Source organism: Vicugna pacos, chromosome 7, assembly GCF_048564905.1.
Source record: "Vicugna pacos chromosome 7, VicPac4, whole genome shotgun sequence".
Taxonomy (NCBI): domain Eukaryota; kingdom Metazoa; phylum Chordata; class Mammalia; order Artiodactyla; family Camelidae; genus Vicugna; species Vicugna pacos.
The window spans coordinates 4,933,245-4,959,586 of record NC_132993.1 but is presented as its reverse complement, the minus strand read 5'-3'; the positions used below and the strand labels follow the sequence as shown (position 1 = coordinate 4,959,586).

Here is a 26,342-nt window from a genome sequence, read left to right as displayed (position 1 = left end):
GCCGGTCTCACCCGGAAAGAAAATAAACGGCGGCCGCCGCCGCATCCGGGCACTCGGCGGGTCGGGGCTGGCGGGCCGGGGCTGGCGCGGCGGTGGCGCAGGTGAGGAGGCAGTGGCGGAGCGTTCAGTTCCTAGCCCGGGTCTTATGCGGCGCGGCTCGGCCCCCTGGATCTTCCGGCGCGACCCGGACGCCACCCCGCGCGGGTCGGGCGCGACCGCAGCGGCGGGCGGTGGGCGCCCTGAGGGGAGGCTCGGCCGGGACCGGGGCGGCGGGCCGGGACTTCGGGACGCGCCGGCCGTTCGCCGGGCCCTAGGTTTGCTCTGGGCTGGGCGGGGGTGGTGGGTATTTTTTAAAAACATTGAATATTGTTTTTGAGGAGAGACAGAAAAATTTGTGTATATATTAAAATTAATCTAATTAGCCATACAGAAAACTTGAATCATAACATTGTTATTCCAAATATGCCATTTGGGATTTATTTGCAATCAAAGACAGATTTTCTTTGCTGTTTAATGAGAAAACACTGTTTATTTTCTCCATCCGTGACGGTCTGATTCTGTATTTCTCAGCTCCTTACCAGACTCTTATTTTTTAGTACAAGATTCTTGTATTAGTCTGCCTAAGAGAATTTCACGTATTTTGAATATATATGTATATATTTGAAAGGCCCTGGATAAAAGTAGCGTTGATCGAGTCTTTACAAAAGTGAAAGCGAAATTTTAAAGGAGTCGTTTATACCCATTCACTTTCAGTTTAGAGCAGTAGGATTAATGAATTTCTGCTTTGGGGAGAAGGGGGAGCTGCGATGCTAAACATTGTATGGCACGCATGAACCTTTCAGTTACCCGATTAAAATCGAAAATTGATTTATTAAACCTTTTCCCCTTCTGATTTGATTTAAAGTGTGTATCCTCGCCAATTTTTTTGTCTGTAACTGAAGTTTTGTTAAGTTTCAAGACTGTGGTTCAATCTTTTTTTCAAACATTAGGTGGTGGGACATAGACCCTCCTAGCTATTTATTTGCTGGTGGGTGGAGTGTGGGCCACACACTAAGTTTAGGAAACCCTCTGAGACTTTGGTCAGGTAGTTACTTGGATGGAATGGCGGAGGGCTGTGCATTCAGCCTTACAGATAGCGTGGCTTCAGTAAATGGCCCATGAAATAATTACCCTCCTCCTCGCCCTCCTCAAGTAATACTTTAGTCAGAGTTTCTGAACATTTATGAGTAGGGAGCTAACTTTGTGTAGTGGTCATGTAAGTTATTTGTGTTTGAAAAGCTAATGCACATAAGTACTAATGTTTTCTGTGTGAGAAGCAGTGCTTGAAAATCTGGGATTCTTTCATAGGTTACCTGGAGGCACACAGCTCCCTCTTTGATGTATTTATTACTTTATCCCTTACCCGCCCCCCAATCCTGATTACCCTCTTTCTTGTCCCCAAATTGATATAAAATAGATTTGAACTTTCAAAACACTTGCTTATGAATACACTTGTTATCAAACTTGATTTGAAAATCAGGTGAATTGAGTTTTGGGGTATGTGGAATACGGGCCCTGAATAGAAAAAAGAAAGTTACTTACTTATCTTGGTTATATTAACTGTTACATATTTTTTCACTCTCTGGTACTTGTCTTCATCCTTCAGGAGCTAATACCCTTTTCCTTTTCTTACTGCTTGTCTGATTTGGCTGCACTCCCCTGTCAGCTGTTTCATGTCTCTAGCAGCCTCACTCAGCCCTTTGAGTTGCTGTGCTAGTGAAGGATGAATAGATGGCTCCATCGCTGTGTGTGCTTCTTTGGGAGAGAATAGTTAGTACCCAGGACAGAGGGGCAGCAAGGGGTTTTGTGATGGGATGCGGGATCCAGTGGTCCAGTGCTGCAGGCAGCAGTCCCAGTGCTAGTTACAGTGCTGCCTAGTTGTGTGAGCGTGGCTGAGTCATTTTACAAACTTGGGCCTGTTTTCCCAGCTGTAAAATGATGATTCAACCATCATTGATTTGAATAGTATATGTAGATCTGCTTTTATCATAAAATGTCATGCAAAACTTTTCTAGTATTATACATACTAAATTTTTAATTTTAAAAGTTCAGATATAGAGAATACTTATTATTGCTAGTTCATGGTTCAAGCTAGCTTTTCTTTATGTTTACTGACCAGGGTGATTGGTCTTTTGTGTTAAAATAGCCAGCATGTAAGAGAATTGATAAGCTCTGTGTTGAGTTGCATATAAAAGTTCACTACTTTAGGGATTTCTCTTTCTCTTACTTTATCTTTTCTCTTAGGTCGGAGAATAATAGCACGTTAAGAAATAGAAAAGAGTAATAAACTTTGGTACTTATTAGCAACTTTGAAATACATATTTTATGTGATATATATAGTTGGATGTATAATATGTTTCAGTCTATATGAAATATGTATCTTTTAGAGAAGTCTGGAGCTGGATAAAACCCAATCTAAAAGTAATTTAGATTAAACTAGAGAAGTGGAAAGACAGCTCTGCTTACTCTACAAAATACATCAGTGTGTTAGGCGAGTTATAAAACTCTTTGAAATGTGGCATGGGGTATCATTGATGTACTGTTTTGTTTTCAAGGATGGCACAAAAGAAGTATCTCCAAGCAAAATTGACCCAGTTTTTAAGGGAAGACAGAATTCAACTTTGGAAACCTCCATATACAAATGAAAATAAAGAAGTTGGTTTGGCACTGAAGGTATTTTTCCTTTAAGACATTAATAACTAGCAGTGTTATAAGTCTCCTTGGAAAATAAGGAGAAGTCACCAGAAATTGCCAGGCACAACCATGTATACTTTTGGCATAACCTGAAACATTAGTGATAAGCAGGTTCTCACATTTTACTAGGAGTTGGCAAGCTTATTTTTGTTTAATAAGATTTTATTCACAAGAGAATGTTATCTGATCATTTTGGCATATACCATGTCTGATACCTTCACAGTGTTACATAAAATTATTAATCTGGGTGTTCCTGCTGGTGGAGAAGTACCAATGCCAGATGGTTAGTATGTTACATGTTCAAGGTTAGCGTCCTGGTCAGTTCTCAGCCCTCCTTGCTAGTGTGGTCTGCTGTGAAACAGTTGCTGCCCTCCCCCAGCTTTGTGTACACTACAGCTATCTCTTCATTTTTCCAAAAATATTTTCCTAGTAATTACATCTCAATTTTTTATGGTATCATCAGAAATGGCGTTATTTTACATAAGTGAAATTTCTAGAAATTGAAGTTTGCCTGCCTTTCTAAGCAGAGGAACATTACATTAATCATTTTTGATAGAAATCTATTATATTGGAATATCCTAGAATCTACTTCTCTGCTTTCTCAGTCTGAGTATACTGAGATAAAATGGTATAAAATTTATCAGGGACTAAGGATTGTCACGAGGGCATCAAATTGTCTCATGTTTTGACATAGTGATACACTTGGGAGGTGACAGCTGTATCAGCTGCAGAGTTTTCCTGTCTCTCCTGTTCCTGACAAGACTCACTTTTTGTTTTTGCAACCCACCTTGTGACCTTTCTTCTTAACTTGCTGGTTATAGTCTCTTGGCTCAGAAGGTAGGTGTGGGATAATAAAGCTATTTTTTGTCCCCAATTCCTGGCTCCTAAAACCCTTGGAACTTCCTGAGTGGCAAGTTGATAGAATCATCTTTTGTCCTAATGAGGCAGCTGTTGGAGATCGCTTCAGGATGGGGCTGGTTGCCTAAAAGACCAAACTTTGATTAGAAGCTTGGAACTTTCAGCCCTACCCTCCAATCTCTGGAAAGGGCAGAGGGCTGGAGATTGAGTTACTTACCAGTGGTCAGTGACTTAATCAGTCATGCCTACATAATGGAACCTCCATAAACACCCTTAAATGATGGCTATTGGGAGCTGCCAGATTGGCAGACACAGCCATGCACCAAAGTGGCACACCCTAGCTCCACACGGATAGAAGCTCCTGCCCTCTGGACCCTTCCAGACTTGGCCATACATACCTCTTTATCTAGGTGTTCACTTGTGTCCTTTATAGTGAACAATTAGAAGAGCATTTTTCTGAATTCTGTTGAGTTGTTCTAGCAAATTCCTGTACCTGAGGGGCGGGGGTTATAGGAGTCCTCAACTTTATAACCAAGTCAGACAGAAGTGTGAATAACTCAGGGACCTGATATCTGGTCCCTGAAATGTGCTAACTCCAGATCGTTAGTAGCAGAATTGAATTGAGTTGTAGCACATCCAGTTGGTATCAGAATTGGTTGGTGTCAGGAGAGGGGATAAAAAAATCTTCACTAGGTAACTGTGTTTCCTAGAGAATTATAGAAAGTTTTTTCTAAGTATTTTATTGAAAACCTTTTTTGTTTTCTGGAAATAAAAATAATATGTACTTTTGGGTTTAAAAAATACTATATACTTAATGAAAAAATATAGACTTTTTAAAAATACATATTTTGTATTTTTGGTGTATTCTTTCAGTCTTTTCATGTGTGATTATTTTTTAAAAATATGTATTATAAATAGGTTCATATCGTTTTAAAAATAAAATACTCTGATCTGGTTTGTAACTTTATATATATCATGAACATCTCCTCTATTATAAATATTTACTTCCACCATCATCTAGCCTGACTTGTTCTCATGAGTTAGAAAAATTAGAATGTTTTCTCTGGGTTTTGTTTGTTTGTTTGTTTATTTTGCTACCACCCTGTAGGGGTGTTGAACAGTTCACTGTTCTTTAAAGTAATTTTGTATATACTGCGAAGTATATAAGTCATAGCCCACCTTTCTTTTCCCCCAGAGTAATCCCAGTTTTTTCACTTTCTCTGTTGGACCTCTTTTCCTGTCCTTTATAGTTTTTATTTTCTCCTGGATCCTCTTTAAACTCTACACCTCTCAAGATGTCAAGCCACAGTCTAGATTTCATGATGATATGGGTGATCACCACCCTATCAGAGTTTTTTGCCTTAGAGTCTTGCAAGCACTGGTCTGTATTTTGCTTTTTTTTTTTTTTTGGTACTATATTGCTGTTTTAAAATTTTTCTTCATAGGACCTTGCTAAGAAGTACTCTGACAAGCTAGAATGTTGTGAAAATGAAGTAGAAAAGATAATAGAAGAAATACGTTGCAAAGCAATCGAGCGTGGCACAGGAAATGAACACTATAAAACCACAGGAATTGCTACAATTGAAGTCTTTTTACCCTCACGATTAAAAAGAGTGAGTAACTTCCCCAAATTTACAGTTACTAGTGCTTAGTTAATTTAGTGATGTGATCAGATAAATTGTGGGTTCTTTTTGAAGTTACAATCCAAAGGTAAAATTCTTTTAAGTTATTTTACATGTTGAATATTTATGAACTTATAAGTTAATTTTATGGATTCTTAAACTGGAACATTTACAAAGTGGTCTGACCTCCAGACTTCACAGAGCTGTGCATTGCAGTCTTACCTTTTCTTGAATTTGAATGAATATTTAGCAGAAATGGGGAATAAAAGGTGATTTCGGGTTTCCCAAAACTGTGTGCAGTAGGACGTGTCACAAAGGAATTTGTCTTTTTCCCTATACTGGTGGAGGTCAGAGGGTGGTCAGCTGAGTGCCCAAGCAGGGCCACAGTGACCTGGGCCACCTTGTGTCAGGGCCACGTCCTCGGTAGCTGAAGTCCAGAAATGTTACTGAGGCAGGCCACCCAGAGGGGGCTGGCCTCTTAGGACTGATCAATGTTAATTATTCTCAGAAGAAATTAAAATATGTGTGTCAGAGTTACCATGTGACCCAGCAGCTTTACTCCAGGAGAAATGAAAACTAGGTCTACACAAAAACTTGAATGTTTATAGCAGCCCCGAGGTGAAAACAACCCATATGTCTGTCAGCGGGTAAGTGGGCGGCACCCAGACAGTCAATATTATTCAGCCGTAAAAAGGAATGAAGTACTGATACTCCGCACTGTGAATGAACCTCAAAAACGTGAAAGAAATGAGACACAGAAGGCCACATAATATGGTTCCACTTAATATGAAATATCTAGAATAGGCGAATCCATAGAGAGCAAATAGATTCATGGTTGATTCATGGGCAGGGGTCAGGGAGGAGGGAGGGGGAATAGAAGGTGTGGATATGTTTGGTTGCAGGGGAGGTGGTGAAAACGTTCTGAGATTTGATTATGGTAATGGTTGTATGACACTGTAAATAACATTAGAAACCATTGACTCTTACATTTTAAACAGGTAACTTTAAGGTGTATAAATTCCATCTTTATAAAGCTGTTAAAAATTCCTAGAAAAATTAAGAGCTTTATGAGAAAAAGAAAAGCATGTATGTATCTATCTCAGAATGCCAGTTCATGAATTTAAAGGACCTTACATATACAGGACTCCTCTTTGCTAGTATCAAGTACCTGGGAAACCAGACCACCAGTCAGAAAGCTGATTGGTGAGTATGGCATCCGAGCAGATGATTTGCGTGGTCTCATGGTCCCTAGTGATCCCACATGTTTTTCTTAAGCGCAGCCACGGAGAAAGAAAGTTACCAAAATCGTGTCTTGCCACTCCTTCCTCAGTGGGTGCGGTGGGGGTGGTGAAGGGAATGTGTCTTGCTCACTGAGGGCCTTAGTGCGGGAGGTAGTGGGCTAGGGCCTCGTGGAGCAGAGGCCAGCTCCCTTGAGTAGACAGGTGACTAACCCGTCGGAGCAGCTGACTGCCCCCAAGAGGCTGACGCCCTTCCTGTGGTGCCGCACTGCTGCCCGCTGAGGACTCCCGGGTTACAGGGTCCGCACGTGTCAGGGTAGGTTCAGTAGCTTCTCCACTAGGCGGGCATCATTTCAGTCCTTATCCATTTCCATCGTCTGATATCAGCCATTCTGGTTTTATAGGCAGAATAACAGCTCCCAAAAGTGCCACGTTCAACTGGATTTTGTCTGTCTTATTTTAGGATAGGAAAAACTTGTTGGAGACCCGACTGCACATCACTGGCAGAGAACTGAGATCTAAGTAAGTATCTGTGTGCTCTGTGCCCCAGTGTTCTCGGTGCTTTTACGCCTGCTTATTTGATCCTCACTGGCTGTCCTATGAGAGGAGGGGCAGGTATGGTCATCGCCACTATATCGAAGGGAAAATTGCAGCTTTGAGGCTAAAGGGCTTCTTCAGGCTCACACTGGCCATTCAGGGCAGAGTGAGAACTCAAGCCTGCACCAGTCTTCTTCACTTCCTGGTATAACAGGAGATCAGGTGGGAACTCTGGATGCATGTACTTGATACATGTTTGAATTGATGAGTGAGTGCCATAAATGGGAGACAGCCTGATATAGGCCAAGTCATTCATTTTGAATTTTATTCCTTAGTGTGCTGATAGCTTACCGTGATGTTCAGTGAAGTATTTCAACCAATTTCAGGCTGTTGGCCTATCTGTAAAAAGAAAAAATACCTGCCTGTCACATACTAGTGACAATCTGACTTTTGAGACCTTGGTCAGTTATTTCATCTACTCGTATGTTTTTAAATGGTAAGTGTTTTGAGTACCTCCATGGCGAGCTAGTTGGTATTTCTTAAGCTGATTTTTCTCATTTTCTTCTTTGGTCTACATCAGGGCTGTTAGGGATGGATTCAGGAAGCATCATTCATTCAACACACAATGAGCAGAAGACTGTATGCCACACCCACCCCTATTATGGGCTCCTCCAGGGGGACCGCAGAAGGTATAGAGAATGGATTTTCTTCTGCCGTGCAGCTAGGCCCTGTTGAAATGGATACACAGCACCAGTGGTCTCCACTTCGTGAGGAATCAAGTAGTAAAACAGATAGTTTTCAAAAGGACATTGTCTCTGACACAGTTTCAAAATAACCATCTAGTAAGCTGGCTTTATCCGAAGTAATGTTTATGAGACACTAAACTGGAATACTGGGTGTTTCTGAGAGAAATGTGTAAAATAGCTATCGTGATTAAAATCCATTTAGTGGATAGTAAGTAACAAATATGTTTACCTACAGTTTTCTGGTTTATTTTTACAGAATAGCTGAAACTTTCGGATTTCAAGAAAATTATATCAAAATTGTCATAAATAAGAAACAACTTCAACTAGGTATGCTATGGCGAAGTATGCGGAATTGGCTGCCAGAGGCCGGGGAGGTCGCTCCTGACAGTTGATGGGAAGAGGCCAGGGGCACTGCTGACCATCACGCAGGGCACAGAACAGCCCCCGCAGTAGACATTCCCAGCCCACGATGTCAGTAGTGCTGCTGAGAAACCCCGGATTGATGAGCCTTATTCAATATTACAGTGGTTCTTGAGAGAAGTGGGAAGCCATTGATGCCGGGAAGCAGCACAGAATTATATTTGTGTTTCAGAGATCACTTTGGCTGCAGTAGGGGAATGGATTTGAAGGAGACATGAATGGACTTGGGAGACCAGGTAGCTAGGTAGCTGCTAGGTAGCTAGTTCAGGCCTGCTCTGTAGTCTGTTTGGTTTCTAGTAGGTTCCAGTGGCCTACAGAGAATCACGTTCACATCCCAGCCCGATGTGATGCAGCCTTCACAGTCTAGCCCAGTCTTCCTTTCCAGCATCACCTCTGGCCATTTCCTGTTACCTGTTTAGAAACCATAGATACCTTTTCACTGTTTGCCATCTCCTCTCTGTGTTAATTCTGTTTCTGATGTCCTTCATTGGGCAGAAGTCCTTGATTTTCTTGGTTTTTTGTTGTTGTTGTTGTTCCAACTTTATTTTATTTATTTTTTTAACATTTTTTATTGATTTATAATCATTTTACAATGTTGTGTCAAATTCCAGTGTAGAGCACAATTTTTCAATTACACATGAACATATATATATTCATTGTCACATTCCTTTCTCTGTGAGCTACCATAAGATCTTATATATATTTCCCTGTGCTATACAGTATAATTTTGTTTATCTATTCTACAATTTTGAAATCCCAGTCTATCTCTTCCCACCCCCCACCCCCTTGGCAACCACAAGGGGGTTCTATGTCTATGTATTCTATGTCTATGAGTCTATTTCTGTTCTGTATTTATGCTTTGTTTGTTTGTTTGTTTTTTAGATTCCACATACGAGTGATTGATTTTCTTGTTACCAAATCCATCAGTTCTTCACTTTATTGTTTGTGTTTTAAGAAGTTCTTTCCCCAACCCCATAGTCTTCTGAGTTTTCTAGTATGAGGTCTTTAATCTACTCAGAGACCCCCTCTAAATATAAAAGATAGGATCCAGCTTTATTTTTCTTCCTATATCCCTTACTAAACTTGCACTTTCCACCTTGATTTTTGGTGTCCCTTTTATTAGGGCTCTGTTTCTGTACTTTCTGTTCTTTCCATTTACTTGTAGGTTTATTCCTGAGCCAGAACCATAGAGGTTTTTTTTTAATTTTTAAAATTTTTAAAAATTACTGTCTTTGTTTTAGTTTTAAAATCTAGTAAGATGAGTCCCCCTGTTGGCTTTTCTTTATCAAGGTGACCTGGCTATTGGAAGATCTTTACTTTTCAGTATAAATGTTAGAATGGTTGTCAGGTTTCTCAAATATATACATATATATATATATATGTATGTATATCCAACTAGAGATTTCCAGAAATGTGTTCAGACTATGTTTATAGCTCATAATATCATTTTGTTATTTTATAATGTTTGTGATCTGTGTTTACCCTTTTTCATTTTATTTGTTGTTTATTTTCATCTTTGACCTAATTTTTGTTAGGTTTGTATATTTGATTGATTTTTTCGTAGAGTCAGCTTTTGATTTTGTTAATACTCTCTTTCATTCTCTTTCATTGACTTCTGCCTCTGTCTTTATTTCCATTTTATGTATGAGGATACAGGGTCCTGGAAGATAAATGGTTTACTCAGGGCCACAGAGTTAAAAAGGGGTGGAACCCGAGGTGTTTGTTTTCACCTCCTTCAATAAATTACCTCTCACACTGCGCTGCTGCTCTCTGACTTCTAGTCCATTGCTGGGAATTGGGTTATCACATCTCCAGCTAGAGGGTGGGAGGGTTTGTGTATGGGACTTTCTCATTTTCCTTCTGTATTACCCAGCACCGTGCCTCTGTAGTAGATGCTGAAACAATGATTGCTTTGATTTGAACTTACAATAAGAATATTGGAAAGGATTAATTTAGTCCATTTTCACTGTCTGATTTTAACCAGTACTTAATAATATCATAGTTAAATAACTAGGTTTAAATATATTCTTTAGGGGAGGGTATAGCTCAGTGGTAGAGTGCATGCCTAGCATGTGCAAGGTCCTGAGTTCAATCCCCAGTACCCCCATTAAGGATAAATAAATAAAAACCTAATTCCCCCCAAAACAACAAAACAAACATATTCTTACCAATTATGTGGCATGGTGGTTTGCAAGTGCTAATGCAGGTTTAAGGAATCCATTTAACATAGAGGTTGATCTCTTCCCCAGTAAATTTAATAACTTTTTATAATGTGTTTCTGATGTTTACAGGAGAAACACTCGAGAATCAAGGAGTGACTCACAATGTAAAAGCTATGGTGCTCGAACTGAAGCAGTCTGAAGAGGATGCGAGAAAAAACACCCAGGTTGAAGAAGAAGAGCAATGTGAAGCCAAACTAAAAGAAAAAAGAATTCAGAGGACTAAGAGAGGGCTGGAGATACTGGCAGAGAGAGGTACACAGGGCTTCAGACTCCTTCCCTTGCGCAGGTTCTTGGAGGTGGCCGCGCATCACTCACACGGGGCGGGGCGAGGCGGGATCACATTTCTTGTTGGCTCTTCTTCACCAACAGTCTGATATTTTTAATGTCACCATCATGGCTTTTTAACATTGAGTTAGTGGAGTTCCTTTTGGTTTTGTTGCAGCTGAGATGGTGGTGGATCCAGAAACCACACCGTACTTAGACATAGCTAACCAGACAGGCAGATCAATCAGAATCCCTCCATCAGAAAGAAAAGTAAGTACTGTAAGAAATGTATGGCTTATTCTTCTATTTGCTGTCAGAACAGAAGTGGTTTTCTAGTTACTTTGTCTTTGAATGTTATATAGTTACTTTGTCTTTGAATGTTATATAAATATTAGATTAGAAAGAGTTTTCTGTCTCTAGCTCATAAGCAGAGAGTGCCACCATATGATGGACGCTGCGTCCGGCTGGCTCACCCTGCGGCTTTCAGTGCAGTAGTTCAGGACGGCAGGGCCTCGCTGTCTGCGGCAGAGGCTTCCTGTGGCGGTGCTTGTTTTGGTGTAGTTCATTTTCCTCGAGGCCTGCGTTCCCTAAGGGATGGTTCAGAATAGGGGGCACGGTAGGGGTTTAGGCAGTTTGGGAAAAGTATGAGAGGTGATTCTGCCGTCTCTTCCGTGTCTCCCCACAGCCTCGTTCTTTAATTTGGAATAAGTGGGGAAGTGGTTTTACCTTTGAACGTATCTGAGGGGGTCTTTAGCAGCATCTACAGTTTGGCTCATGAAATCAGTCTCTGAGCCGGAGCCCCATAGCTTCTTACATCAGAAGCTCTAATGACTGTGGGTCAAGTTGATTTTAATTTTTTGGTCTTTAAAGGACATTTCTGAGTAGGTTTTACTTTATGAATTTTATTGTTTAAAGTGAAGAATTAAAAGTTAATTTGTAATAAGCGAACTTTGTAATTGTCATTGAGTTGATTTTTTTTCAGTGGCAGTTATTTGCCTGCTACAGATGTCATATTCTTAGATTAAATGATGACATTTAGATATTTTTGAAAAACCTTTACAAATTGAATTACATAAAAATTCAAATCTAAAAATGCTAATGAACTTCAAAAAAATTTGGATCACCTTTAAAAAATTGTTTTAGAAATACTACAGTTGACAAATACTTGAGAGAAAACCTAATTAAGACTAGAAAGTAAAATGAATGCTCTTTTAAAAAGATAAAGTCATTACTAGCTGTGTTTTTATGTGGTTAGTCTTACAGAATACTAGCAATAGATCTAGACCAGCAGATACTGAAATAAACTGATGAAAACAAAGCGACTAGTGCTGGTTATGACCGTATCAGCCACGTTAAATTGAGTTACTGGTTTCAGTGTTTAAATGAAATGAAGCTTTAATTCTGTTTTTCTTAATTTTGGCTTTTAGATTTAGCTGTGATCTTGGGTTCTTGTTTGTTCATTTGTCTGTTTTTATATTATTTGATTTCTTTAGACTTAATATACTTTTTTTTAATTAAATTATAGTCAGTTTACAATGTTGTGTCAGTTTCTGGTGTACAGCACCATTTTTCAGTCATACACAAATATACATATATTCATTTTCATATTTTTTTTCACTGTGAGCCACTACAGGATCTTGAATATATTTCCCTGTGCTATGCAGTATAAACTTATTTATCTATTCTGTATATACCTGTCAGTATCTACAAATCTCGAACTCCCAGTCTGTCCCTTCCCACTCTCTCCCCCCTGGCAACCATAAGTTTGTATTCTATGTCTGTGAGTCTGTTTCTCTTTTATATTTAAGCTCATTTGTTGTCTTTTTTTTTTTTTAGATTCCACATATGAGTGATCTCATATGGTATTTTTCTTTCTCTTTCTGGCTTACTTCACTTAGAATGACATTCTCCAGGGACATCCATGTTGCTGCAAATGGCATTATGTTGTCATTTTTATGGCTAAATAGTATTCCATTGTATAACTATATCACAGCTTCTTTATCCAGTCATCTGTCAATAGACATTTATGTTGTTTCCATGTCTTGGCTATTGTAAATAGTGCTGCTATGAACATTGGGGTGCAGGTAGATGTAATATACTTTAATATAATTTGTCTTATTATAGTTTAAAGTGATTTTTTTTAATCTTTATTTTTTCCTAGGCCCTTATGTTAGCAATGGGATATCATGAGAAGGGCAGAGCTTTCCTGAAAAGAAAAGAATATGGAATAGCCCTGCCATGCCTGTTGGATGCTGACAGATATTTCTGGTAGGCACTTTTGTACTTGGTGACTGCCAGTTTTAAGAAAGAGGGCAGTTATACACAGCACCCTCCCCACCCCCGTATGCTTCAGACTTTAGGTTTTCACCTAAGGCGGTTAATGTCAAAGAGTAGTTACGGTGTAGACCAATTTGTGAACTTCTTCTTCCCATCATATTTCTAATTGATCTCTCTTCCCTGTAAGGAATTTTATAAACATATGCACTTGTTTTATTGTCGTGTAGAATGTCATGTGTGTTTCCTGTGGTGTGTTGTCAGCCTGAACTAGCCGTTATACAGTCCCCATCAAATTCTTTTGAAGCATAGTTTTCCTCATCAGCTGTTTGGTTCTCCTGAGGTACAATTTGTACAGAAAGACAGATAAAATTCTTGTGTCTTTCTCCTTATTTTCTTGTTTTCAGAATAAATGAGTTGCTTCCCTAGCATCTTCCAAAGATGATGTCACTGGTGGGGTTTCCCTTCCTTTTTTTTTTTAAAGTATCAGTATGAGCTCATGGGTTTTAACACATTTGATGTGTTTCAAACCTCAGTGCCTAAATCAGCATCTTCAGCTGGCAGGTGGTCCTGCCTCCCTGTGACCTGATCTGGGTAGTTGTGGTAGTCTCTGCTCTCTGGTGCCCAGGTTCCAGACTCATCCTGGACATTTCCTGCCCCAGAGCAGCAGCCAGCAGTTTCCCAAGGACTCCAGGTTCCTCTTAATAGGAAATGGTTCTGGATTCAGGCAGATGAAATATTTGAAAAATAGACTTGGTATTTGAAAATGGTCAAAAAGTAATGACTTTAGTGTTAACTTTCTTTTCCATTTTGAGGAATAGTATGTACTGTATGCTTCAAGAAAGTAAATGCAAGTATTTATAGTTTGGCAGCACCTGTAGGTGAACAAAATTAAAGCAAAAAGGGGGGTTTACTGTCTAAAATGTTTGAGAGGAGGGGGCGAAGCCAGAAGTAACCAGAACAAGGGCTTCATGCTACTCCAGTTTTCAGACCCTTTGTCTCTGCTTCTTTCTGAGGGTCAGTTTTATTCTCTTCTGCTGCACGTAGTGCAGGCTGTAAGTTAGGTCCTTAAAATTCAGGTAAATTTTTTATTCCTTTCCATAATTGCTTCTAATTTCTTAATACGGAAAATTTCAAAATTATATAAAAATAGAGACTAGTGCATATACTTATAATCCAGCTTCAGCAGTTACCCAGACATGGTTGGTCTTGATTTGTCTGAATGAGCCTTACTCAGTCTTTTTATTTTATTTTATTTTTTTTTTTCAAAGCTTTCTCAGTCTTTTCACCCTGGACAAATGCTTGAAATCATTTTCAGGTCTCAGGGAACCCCTGAATAAAAGTAACTATATCTTCAGTTCACAGTGTGTTCACTTGTTCAGTGGGTAGTAGACATAATAATCCAATAATAATTGTCAGTGCTTTTTTAAGTAGAAAGTGATTTCTCCGCCCTGGGGATCTGTTTATTCAGGCCAATTTACAAGCATAGTTTTGTGTGAGTCCCCTCTCCTTGTAAAGGAGGTCAACTCTACTGCAGGTCAGCAGTGGAGGTGAGGAAACTTCCGTTGCTCTGTCTCCTCTCCTGCTTGGTGTTTTTCCTGCCTTCTCCACGTAGGCTAAAGGCTGTATCACAGCTTTCTGCTGTGCATCTTGGGGTGTGGTGTGCAGTATGACCGGGAGTAGTTTGTCTCCCTATTTAAAACTCGAAGTGGGGGTTGCTTTTGGCCAAGATGGAGTAACAGGGACTGGATTTACCCTCTCACCTGCAGCAGCTGAAAAACTGGGCGAAAATGTATGAAAATAGTGGTTTTTCTGGCGATGTAGGACAGTGATTCCGGAGGTACAAAAACAAATGAGGGGAACCTTGTGAATTAAGTTAGCTCATGGTGCGCAGTTTCCAGGTTCAGTGCAGGGAAGAGAAACCGAGGCAGAGCCCCCTGCGTTGGAGATGGAACTCGGAATCCGGGGAATCCAGGGAGGCCAACGTGGTGAGAGGAGAGGCTACCTCAGGGAGCCTCAGAGGGTGCCCTGCAGTCTGCTGTGGGAGGAAGCCCCCCGAGGCTGGGAAGGCACTGCCTGCGAGAAGCAGAGTGTTCCCACAGCCAGAGTGGAGACCTGTGTGATCACTGGGCGTCGGACAGAGTTCAGCGGGGTATTGCCTACGTAGTAGGGCTAATTTTGTCTTAAAGGCTGCCCTGGTCCTACCTAACAAAGCTTAAAAGTAAGCCTTGAAAGGGTTACATTGTTTTCAAGTAACGTGTTTTTAACAACGCTCTAATATTTCTTAAGCCCAAGTACAAGAAATATGAAAAAAACTACACACAATCCAGTGTCTTAAAGCCAGTAATAAAACTAAAAATGACTTTTTAGCCAACCATTCTTAAAAAAAAAAAGCAGATACCTAAGCTTCGCTTACCTTTCTTGAAATTAGTATCTTTATTTTGTATAAAAACTTACAATTCCTCAGGCAAATATAGTAAATTTCTATTAAATAACTGACTTAAACCCAAATGGGATTTAATTTTTCTAAAGCTAGGCTCAGCATATTTTATTTAAATAAATGTACACTGATTTTCATTAACATTTTGTTTTTAACATGAAAATTTATTGGCTATTGAATATTAAAGCTACTAAAGCAATATCAATAAAAATACACTCTTAGACACAGTTTTATTCAAAGCTTTACATTTTTTTCCTGAGTGACATGATCAGGTTCAAATATAGTCCCACAGTTTCAGAATTATTATATACATGTGGTTTCATGATCTTTTTTATAGGTATATATATGAATGAAAAATATTATTTTTGACACTGAAAGAATGAAATGGACCTCTTAATAACCTGTGCCTGTGTTTTGTTTTTGGCTGCACAGGCAGTCAATTCGGGATTAGAGTTGTATGATTTTATTTTTGAGTGAAAGGAGGCAGTTTCTGTCCTTGCTGTTGATGCTTGAGGCTATTCACATGTATAAGACTGAGAACCGTGGCAGAGATGTCCCCCGCTTTCCCAGAAATGGCAGGGTAGTCTTCTCTTCCAGAAACAGAAGGTGTCTAAAGGTGGATCAGAAAATCTCACCTGGACCACAGTCCACGATCTTCTCCCTCTCCCATCAGTGTCAAGTTCTCAGGCTAACCAGAAGATTCAGAGACAGTGCCCCTTGCCTGGTCAGACACCTGTGTGTGTAACATATGATGTGTACGTTATAAAACCTTCACGAAGACTGGAAATGTTCAAGGAAATCCACAACAAACAGGATGCAAGTCCTGCTCTGATAGGTCGTTCTTGTGCCCAGTGGCATCCCCTGGGTCAGGCACTCCTCCACTTAGGAGACTTCTGCTATAAAGTGGGACTGATAGAATCAGATGTCTTTTGGTTTTTCTTTCTTCTTTTTTTCTTCCCCCAAATGGATTTTGATGGGAAAGATGGGAAGCTTGAAGGCATATAGGTTTTGTAGTTTTATACAAGAGAGTCTTATTTTCAGTAGACTACCAAATGAAAGTGAACAGATGAGATCTTTAAAGTTAACGTAGAGCGCATAGTTACAGGCGTTTACTTTCTTATTGAAGAGTTGGAACTTGAGATCTGGATTTGCATTATGAATATCTAACATAATTACAATTTAAAATCAAGATAAGTAATCTTGACGTCCATCTCTCAACATTCCATTGGCTTTTCTTTCCTCTCCCTTTCTCTGTACCTGGGTGCAGCCTGCACCTGGGCCCCCAGATCAGCGAGGCCCCAGAGCCTGGCACTTTCCTGGGTTGCTTTTCCTCCCTGCTTGACTGTGATTGGATATGAATGCCTTGTCAGAGTCCGCATCATTGAGGCATTCATAGTAAGTAGTGGGGTCTTTTTTGTTTTTGGTGTGCCTTAAAAGCCTTGGTTCTCAACTTTGACTGTCCATTAGAATCACCTGGGGAGATTTTAGAAATACAACATCCAGGCCCTGCCCCCAAAGGTTTCAGTTGTAATTGATCTAGTGGAGTCCCAGCATCACTGTTTCTTTAAAAAGAAAAAAAAAGGAAAAGGAGGAAAAAAAATTCCTCACATCCAGGTGATTCTAATTTGCAGTTGGTGTTGGAAACCACTGCATTAAAGCGTAGTCTCCCCACGTTTGCTGAGGGATTCTGATACAGTGACCTCAATTTTACTTCCTTCCAAGCCTCTATCCCAACATAGCAAGGGAATGTGTGAGTGTGTGTGTGTGTGTGTGCGCGCGCGCATACAAGTGTGTCTATCTCTCCCCCTCACAGGGCAGGTGGTGTTGAGCTGCTATTCCTGAGTCCTAACTCTTTTTTTTTTTCCCATGAGAAGGATTCAGATTTTTAAGTATAGTTCCCTTCATAAACATTTGGATCTCTGTTTTAGAGTAGTCTTTCAAAATGTACCAAAAGCTGGAAAAAACTCCAGTCATTCACAAAAAGGTTTTTAATGCTGCTTGTCAGTGATGTCATTTCCTCTGTCTCCGGCAGCGAGTGCTGCAGAGAACTGCTGGATACAGTGGATAACTACGCAGTGCTCCAGCTGGATATAGTGTGGTGCTACTTCCGCTTGGGACAGCTGGAATGCCTTGAAGATGCAGAGAAAAAATTAAACATGGCCCAGAAATGCTTTAAAAATTGCTATGGAGAAAATCATCAGAGACTGGTCCACATAAAAGTATGTTGCTGTAATTTGTTTTATGTATTATTGAGCCCATTCCTGGAATTTGGGTTTATTCTTGTTAAAAGTATTTAGGCTGTTGCCAAAAGGTAATTTGTTTTGATAGTAGCATGCAGTGTGCTTTTTAAAAGCTGTGTTCTAAGGGATTGTTAAACATTTTATAAGTCAGGCTGTTACTCTGGTCTGTGCAGTGTTTGGCCCAGAGGAACACAGTTTTCTAGTCACAGAATCCGACTGATCACCTTGACCAAGAGAGCTGGTGACTGTGTTCAGTAGACTCTGATGAACAATTTAAATGCAGAACACAGATATTTTGAACAGTGACAGTTCACGTGAGTGAGTCACAGCTCTGGAGCTCTGGAGCTGTGACTCAGATTTTTCTCAGGTGATTTCCACGGGTCATCAGAATTCTGCTTGGGGATTGCAGGACAACATAAGATGTTCTTGCTTTGGGTTTTTGCAGGCTTCCCCATTGACCAGAAGAGCCACTGTCCTGGGTGTCTGGAGACAGGTGTTCTGTTTGGGGCAGGGGATGTCAGTGTTCCCTGGGGTCTTAGCTTTTGCCATTGGCAGTAGTGGAGTTAAAAGCATTTTAGTAATGCCATTTTGCCCCTTGGGGATAAAGGGAATTACAGATGTGAGTATTATAGACATGTAATGGAAAATAAGACAGTTTTATCCTTTTCCCTCCTCCACTAATTTTAGGGAAATTGTGGAAAAGAGAAAGTCTTGTTTTTAAGACTTTACTTGCTTCAGGGTATCCGAAATTATCACAGTGGAAATGGTGAAGAGGCTTGTGAATATCTCAACAAGGTAGGAAAAATGAATGCTCCAAAGTTATAAGCATTCTCACTTCCTTTTTTTTTTTAATCCCTGGAAGTTAAGTATCTTATAAAACTCAATAGTGTGTGACTTGTGAGGAACATACATACATCTCCCTCTCCTTCACAAATCCCAGACACATATTCGCATTCATTAGAGTACAGGCAAGATGGTGTCATGAAGAAACCTCAAAAAGGCAGTGCCTTTCATTGGCTAGAAGTTTCTGATTCTCTCATCGAGCTGTAGAAGTGAGCAGCCAGGGCAGTGGAGCAGCTGGTGTGGCAGCCAAGGCAGCTCCTGTCATTGCCTCTTCCAGCCGGCAGAGGGGGCAAGAGAGAGCGTCCATCTGTCTTTAGAGAGATGACCCAGGAGTTGCCCGTCATTTCCAGGAAATGCCAGTGGCCTAGACTTCACCATCTGGCTACATCCAGCTGTGAGGGAGAGTGAGAAATGCCAGGTGCACAGCTCAAATTCAGGGGATTTTATTACAAAAAAGGAGGTGGTAATGGATACCAGCCCCTGTTTTTTTCATATTATGTTTCATATAAGTCACGTGAGCAGAGTGTTGTCTGTTTGCACTTGTCCTAGTTGATAATAGGCCACATTTAGAGTTTTTATCTAAAATCTGACACACCCTAATTCACACTGGATGCAGTTCAGTTTCCTTCAGACTTTAGCTTTGTGTTAAGCTTTCGTGTTGTTATCGTTGCGTGATTCTTGTATTTTTCCCCGTCTGTAGGCACGCCAGCTCTTCAAGGAGCTGTATATTGATCCATCAAAAGTTCACAATTTGCTGCAGTTGGGATTTACTGCCCAGGAAGCTCGGCTGGGCCTGAGGGCATGTGACGGGAACGCGGACCATGCAGCTGCCCACATCACCCACCGCAGAGAGGTACCTCCATGTGGGCTTGGCCTGTACTTTTGAGTAGGTGTGAAACTTGAGGCAATAGTAAGGTTTTTCAGAAGCGCCTTAGCTCTCGGATCTGAAAGAACAGAAAAAGACAGCTCCGCAGTACGTATTATTAGCAAGGAGCGCTTTATCACTTCGGACTGGGAAGTCAGGAGGAAAACGTGTCTTTTTTAATTGCATCAGTGTTCAGACAGTGCAGTTTCCTTAGTTTTATTCTTGCTCTGTTGTCAGGTAGCTCATAGGTATCATTATCCAAACGATCTTTCCTCTCTTACCATAGCATATTTCTGGAAACCATTTTAAAGGGGCCATTGTTACCAATCTGGATGTCATCTAGCCTAGAAACAGGAGTCAGGTCATAGGAACAATTAACATTATGTTACGAAAGCAAAGGTGCAAAACTAATCATTTAAAACAATTAGAAATAAGTACAGTTAAAAAAAACTTCAGAGCTTTGGAGTTGGAAGGAAAGGTGCCATATCTGATATGCTAGTTTTTAAAATGAGGAAAACAGGCTCAGAGGTTGCTTCTCTGGGGGCATAGTTCAATCAGTGGTAAAACCTGAACTCTGATTTTCTCTGTGTCCCATTTTCTGTGTTCCATGAGAGAATAGCATTCTGAGTTTTTACGGAAGGTTCTGAAAAGCCAAGAGATGTTACAAGTGGTAAAAGTTACTTCACTTCCTTACTTTATAAGCAGCAAAAGTAAACTTTAAAAAAAAATAGTGGAGTCCTATTAGATGTGCATTTTATGAATTAAGCCAAAAGCCCTCGGAGAAAATAAAAACAACAGTGTGGAGTACAGTTGACCCTGCTCACTCTTCACCCAGTTGATGTGTAGTTAGGATGCCTTTGGTTGAAGGCAACAAAAAGTCCAATCAAACTGGCTTAAACACCCAATAAAAGGGTGGGGAAGGAATTTACTGGCCTAAATTGTAAAGAGCCCAGAGGCGGGCTGGGTCTTGGGTTAGTTGATCAGTAGGGCTTCGCCCTGTCACTGAGTTCCTGGTTTCTGTCTCCTGCCTCCACTGTGTTATCGGCATCATCCCATCGCAACGAGGGCACAGTCAGGGGCCCAGAAGCCTCAGACAGTCTGAGCTGCTCACTGATTGGCTGCCCTTGAGCCAGTCTCTGTGGCCAGGGGAACGCAAGACCCGACAGGCCTGGGTCTGTCTCCTTAGCTTAGGCTGGCCCGGGCCTACTCGGGGAGCTGGGTGGCCTCCGACACCCTAGGGAGGGCTGGTGGCCGGTGGGAAGGCCAGCTCCACGACCCACAGAATGTGGGCTCTGGGGAGTCTGCTGCCTCTCAGTTCCCAGCGCTCTGGGTTTGAGCGTCTCACTGACTAAGGGTAATATATGATCCTGAAAGTTTCTCTTTTTTGTACATCATGGCCCTGAGCACAGGCCAGTCTCTCATCTGGCAGAAAGAAACAGACTAAAGAAACCAGGGTCACCTACAGTGCTGAAGTATTTAGGGGTCGTGAGAGTCAGCATGGCAGCTTCCTGAGAGGTGCTCACTGCCTGTTCTGGCCATACGTAGCCATCAGCCCTGACTTTGGAACCCAGTTCTCTCTCATGAGGTTTGACTCTACTGTGGCCATAAAATATTTCTGCAATACTCACTGTCGTTTCTTTGATTTATTTTCCTAATTCTTTCTAGAAAAAAGGGAAGTGTCAGAAAATAATTTCCTTATGTATATCTACATGGTTAAAAGAAAACTGACTTAGACATTTATAATCAAAGAAAAAGTGTTCTTTGAGGCCCCAGCTTTGTGTCAGCTCAGAGTTAGATGGCGCCTGAGTCCTGTGTCTACCGGCTGGCAGCATCTTTCTCTGCTTGAGTGTTACTTGTGCGTCTTAGCCTTTTGAAATAGAAGTGGAAGAAATTGGAAATTTCTGGAATTGAAAGCAGAGGATGGGACAGGGTAAAGGCATTTTACACGGAATGTGTATGTGAATAAAAGTCGAAATGTGAGTGATACGGAGTAGTTTTGCTGACCTCTGATTTTTGTGGTGAAGCAGGTAAGGTCAGCTTGATGGAGCTGGGGCCTGGGAGGTGGAGCCTGACTGGGTTGGGGAAGCGGCCACTGCTGCTTGTGAGTAGGTGGGTGAGATGATGAAGCCCACAACATGTGCAGAAGGGGTTGGAGTTGGGGAGACTGGCCGCTAGGGGGCAGTTAGAGATGCAGGGGGTGCAGACAGCGGGCCAGATGAAGTCAAGGGGCCCGGGAGCTGGCCAGCAGAGCTGCCGAGGTTACTCCCAGGTAGGTGTTGTAAATAACCACAGACATTACAGCCTGAGAGTGTCTTCATGCTTGGAAACGTTCTGGAAACGTTCCATCTGCCTACTCCTACCAGCTGGGAATGTTTGGTTCCATGATGAGGGTTCCTTTCTTTTCCTGAGAGACGAGGCCATGTTCTTGCTGACAAGTGTAGAGGGGGCTCTAGGTTGAGTCACGGAGGCAGGAGTAGACACATCAGAGGAGGAAAGGCTGTTTTTCGTGCTGTCCTCCCTGTGTTGGGGCGAGGGCTGACCGTCTCTAGAATGTGCAGAAACCTTCATCCCAGCTACACTGTCGGTGACAACCTTAACCATGTCACTTAACTGTCTTGAGAGAGTTCTGTCTTGTCATTGGCAAAATGATGAGGTTGGACTGAATTAGTGGCTTTTGAACTTTAGTTTTTTTGTTTTTTTTTTTTAAAGCAGCAAAAATCCTTTTAAAATGATACTTGTTTTCAGAATGAATTCAGAACTCTCCTCATTGGGTTGGGGCAGGGAGGGGAGGAGACCGACCCTTCTGCGGCCTTTCTCAGGCTCTGGCAGCAGCACCAGGCACCTCAGAGATTCAGAGTCGAGAACCACAGGATTAGGTGACCTTTGACACCTGACCTCGAGCATTCTGGAGGTTTTAAATGGACTAATAGGCCCTAGGAGGCACCTAAGGTCCTTGCTACCGAGAAAGGTGGGGGGATCAGCAGCTTTGGCGCCACCCAGGAACCACTCATCCCCCTCACCCCCTCCATGGTCCCCACATTCAGTCACATTTCACCAAGATCCCAGGTGATTCCTCAGAGGCTGAGAATCTCTCCCACCCATGCAGGAAGCTCTGTCACCCCCTCCCTAGGAGAAGGTCCGTCCACCTGTCTGTGGGATGGCAGTGGTGCACTCGCTGGTTCCCAGTGGTCTGTTCTGGCACCACATGGTGGTAACTGTGACGCTGTCTTCCCTCGCTGGACTCGGGTCTCTGGCTCCCGCTGGGCCACCCCAGGAGCGGCACGGTGCACAGTCTCTGCCCTGGTGGCCCACATGCTGTTGGCTGGGCGGGGCAGGTGGAGGTCACCTCACCTCTTGGTTTTCACTTTACTTGGTGACCCCCCAGAATCCTCTAGACCAGAGATTGAGAAGGCTTTTGACAGACTCTCAATTCCAAACTCGGTGACTCTGCTACTTTCCTTAAGGAATTGGACCAAATAAGGAAGGAGGAGAGAGAGAAGAAGAGACGCCGCCTGGAGAACATAAACTATTTGAAAGAAATGGGCTACTCCACGCATGCAGCCAAGCAGGCGCTCCACCAGGCGGTCGGGAACCTGGAGGAGGCCCTGAAGGTGAGCCTGCCCCGGCCCCGGCCCCGGCCCTGGCCCCAGCCCCAGCCCCAGCCTCCTCCGCTCTTATGTTCCCTTGTCCTTCGGTGAAGCCCAGGGCCTCGCTGCTGCAGGCTTTCCTCCCCGTTTCTGGTGTGGATCCGAGGGTCAGAGCTCTCTTGCTCCAACCCAGTAGCAGAGCCAGGAGGACTAGCCCCACCTCAGTGCCCACCCGCAGTTCGGCAGGGCTCCCAGGGCAGGAACTTTGTGTGAGGTTTCTGTTTGCAGAGGAGGAGTTTAAACAATAACATGGAAGGAAAGAAAGGTGATTAAAGTTTTAGTACAATCTTTTTGAATTACAGTATTTTATTTGATTGTCTACTTTTATTCTTTTACTTAGTCAACAGGATATTGTTGGCAAAGGGGTGTTTTAAATAAATCCTCAGAGGTGACTAAACAGGTTGGAGTCCAGATTAGTAGTAGCTCTGCCTGGGTCTGCATGCTTTCCAGTGTTTGTTCAGGGAGCAGATTGGATACTAACCAGGCAGGTGCTGTGCTGAATCTCAGCAGGTGAAGCGGGAGGTGACGTCTGCCCCGGGAGCCCACGGGCTAGCGGGGAGACAGACACAGCACAGTGGGGTGAGGGCTGCCATATGGGAGCACAGCAGATGGGGGAGCAGGGGCTGCAAGCTGAGTCGTGAGGGAATTGCAGGCTGAGGAGAAGCGCTCTGGGCAGATGCAGGGGCAGCGTGAAGGGTGAAGACGAGCCCCTGAGGGAGTTGAGCCCCAGGGTTGCTGAGGTCTTGGTTCTGTGCTTGCTGGAGGCGGGGCCGTGGGGGGTGGGGAGTGGCCAGAGACGGGGCTGGACGGGTAGGCAGGGACGAGCTGGGCGGTGTCATCCTGTTGGCCCGGCTCAGGAGGACACACTGGATCCTGCCGGCAGCGGGGCCTGACCTGCCTTTGCCTTTTATTCTCAGGACCTCCCGTCCCATTCTGCAAAAGTCCCCATTTGTCACTGCAGTTGACCCTTGAACAACATGGGTTCAAACTACGTGGGTCCATTTATACATGGATTTTTTCAGCAGTAAATGCTGTACAGTATTGCTCAATCCACGGATGTGGAACAACCGTGGATACGGAGGGAGAGCCCGCGGTAAGTTATACGTGGATTTTCACTGCGACGGGGGTCAGCGCCCCCAGCCTGTGTTGTTCAAGGGTCAGCTGAATTTTCAAATATATGTGTGTATATATATTTTTTTAGCTTAAAAATGTTATTTGGATATCTAATTTGGTTTTTTGGAGAAATAAAGAACCAGAAAATTCTGAATATGTGAAGGGACTGATGGAGCTCAAAAATAGTTTTTAATTATACAAATAATACGTAAATACATTTGATCAATACAGAAATATTTAATGTTAAAAGGGAAATTCCCCAACAGGGCTTTTAAGGTTAAGTATCATGTGACAGTGAAATCAAGGGTCCAGAGGACTCTGCTCTCCTTGAGGTTTTAAGTCTGCAGCATGACCCTTCCAAAGAGAAACTGCACTGCACAGCCCTGGATTGCTGTTTACACCTTATAGCTTTCTGTTTATAGCTTCTTATGACCTTGTCGCTCCCGAGGCTCAGCTCTAACAAACCTGTTTTCTTGGAATCCTCCTTCTATCCGCTCTCCCGAATCCTTTCCTGCTTACTCAGAAGCAACCTTTTTGCCTGAAGGATGAACAACATCCTTCACACCTCAACTTGGACATGACCTTTGGCAGGAACCTTCTTTGAACAGCAGCCTCCCAGACACCGGCCTGGTTAAGGGTCCCCTTTTTTCTGCTCCCATAGTGCCCTCAGCCTGATTCCCCACAATATCCACCTGTTTGTGTGTCCTCCAGCTGTGTCTGCCCAGCACATACAGGTGCTCGGTCTCTGCCAGAGTGAGCGAGCAGGTGCTGGTGATGAGTAAAGGCGCGTCCTGTACATTTTCAGATTCTTCTCAGTAACCCTCGGATGTGGTTGTTAAATGACTCAGATCCTGAAACCAACAAGCATCAAGAAAGTCCTTCTCAGGAGAACATTGACCAGGTGAGTGAAAGTGCATTTGCTTCCTCTCTGCCTGGGCAACCTCGTGTGGGGTTGGCTGGGGTGACGAGGTTGGCGGCAGGACAGGGCCGGAGCCTTGGCTCCCTGGACTCCAGGTGAGACTTCGGCCCACCGGAGGGGGCGGCCTAGCATGCAGTGGTCACAGCGGGTGGGTGCAGAACACGAGGTGTTCCCTTCAGGGTAGGAAACACAAGGAAGCAGCTGGAAGGTTTTCTCCAGGCTTTCTCTTTCACATGCACCACTTCACGCATCAGCTACCGTTCCTGTCGGCCCCTTTCCCTGCCCGTGACCCAAGAGGACATCACTGTGGTGACTCTGTCCACGTTTGCCCCCCTTCACAGCAGTCTACCTGCTACACGGGGGCACTGAACTGAAGGTGCTGGCCACTGGGTTTGTACAGACAGCCCCTCCTCTCAGCCCGTGAGCTGGCGGCCTTTCTGGGCTGCCTGGGCACTGACATAGGTGGCTCAAGTCTGCCTCGTTCCTTGCCAAGTTGCCTCACGTGCACACAGTGCAGGAAGGCCAGCGGTGCACGCGTGCAGCGGGTTTTTAAAACACACTCCCTCTAAGAGAAGGCTCTCCCAGCTCTGCGTGGAGGGGACAGGAGTGTTGGACGCGTGTCAGCTCCGTGTAGCTGAGGCCCATCGGCAGTGCCCACCCCCTGTGCCCTCCCAGCTGGTGTACATGGGCTTCGACGCGGCGGCGGCCAGAGCGGCCCTGAAAGTGTTCAGGGGGAACGTCCAGCTGGCAGCCCAGACCCTCGCTCTCAATGGAGGAAGTCTCCCTCCCGACCTGCAGCTCTCGGTGGAAGATTCTTCACCATCACCATCCACGTCCCCGTCTGACTCTGCAGGTAGGTCTGAGGGCTCTGAACACCAGGTGGGGCAGAGTGTTCAGCTCAAGTGGCAGCTGCCAGGTGGAGGGTACGACTTCTCCTAGGCTGATGTGGGGACTCAGACGGGCTTCCCAGATGTCCACGGCACGGCTTCTCGGGTGGCGTGGCCAGGCAAGGTGTAGCCAGGCAAGGTGTAGCCGAGGCTCCTGTGGGTCAGTTCAGTCTTTCCGTGGAATTTTCTTTCTTTTCCCTTAACTCGCTTGTTACCACATCTCCCCATCGCAGGTACATCTAGTGCCTCAACTGATGAAGATATGGAGACAGAGGCTGTCAATGAGATACTGGAAGATATTCCAGAACATGAAGAAGATTATCTTGACTCAACTCTAGAAGATGAAGAAATTATTATTGCAGAGTACTTATCCTATGTAGAAAATATAAAGTCAGCAACAAAGAAAAACTAAGTGATGAGTAGAAATCAGTACTAAGTTTCTGCTTATAAATTCTATCATTATGAAAAGTGCAA

The 26,342-nt window shown here is 43.1% G+C and overlaps 1 protein-coding gene across 1 annotated transcript; it reads left to right on the top strand.

Moving 5' to 3' along the window:
- NUB1 (negative regulator of ubiquitin like proteins 1) lies at window positions 1-26,342 on the top strand. The gene is made up of 15 exons (XM_072964129.1): window positions 1-101; window positions 2,595-2,712; window positions 5,037-5,204; window positions 6,915-6,973; window positions 7,991-8,061; window positions 10,446-10,628; window positions 10,819-10,910; window positions 12,802-12,908; window positions 17,387-17,573; window positions 18,282-18,389; window positions 19,138-19,290; window positions 22,767-22,913; window positions 24,868-24,963; window positions 25,657-25,834; window positions 26,102-26,342. Exons 2-15 carry the CDS (start codon window positions 2,596-2,598, stop codon window positions 26,278-26,280), a joined length of 1,845 nt encoding a protein of 614 aa, XP_072820230.1. The 5' UTR covers window positions 1-101; window position 2,595; the 3' UTR covers window positions 26,281-26,342.

Bases quoted from the DNA above. Each gene is read 5' to 3' on its own strand.
- NUB1 (XM_072964129.1), top strand. From the start codon at position 2,596: ATGGCACAAAAGAAGTATCTCCAAGCAAAATTGACCCAGTTTTTAAGG. The intron at 8,062-10,445 runs GTATGCTATGGC...TGATGTTTACAG, and splicing joins TAAGAAACAACTTCAACTAG to GAGAAACACTCGAGAATCAA. The intron at 12,909-17,386 runs GTAGGCACTTTT...TGTCTCCGGCAG, and splicing joins GATGCTGACAGATATTTCTG to CGAGTGCTGCAGAGAACTGC.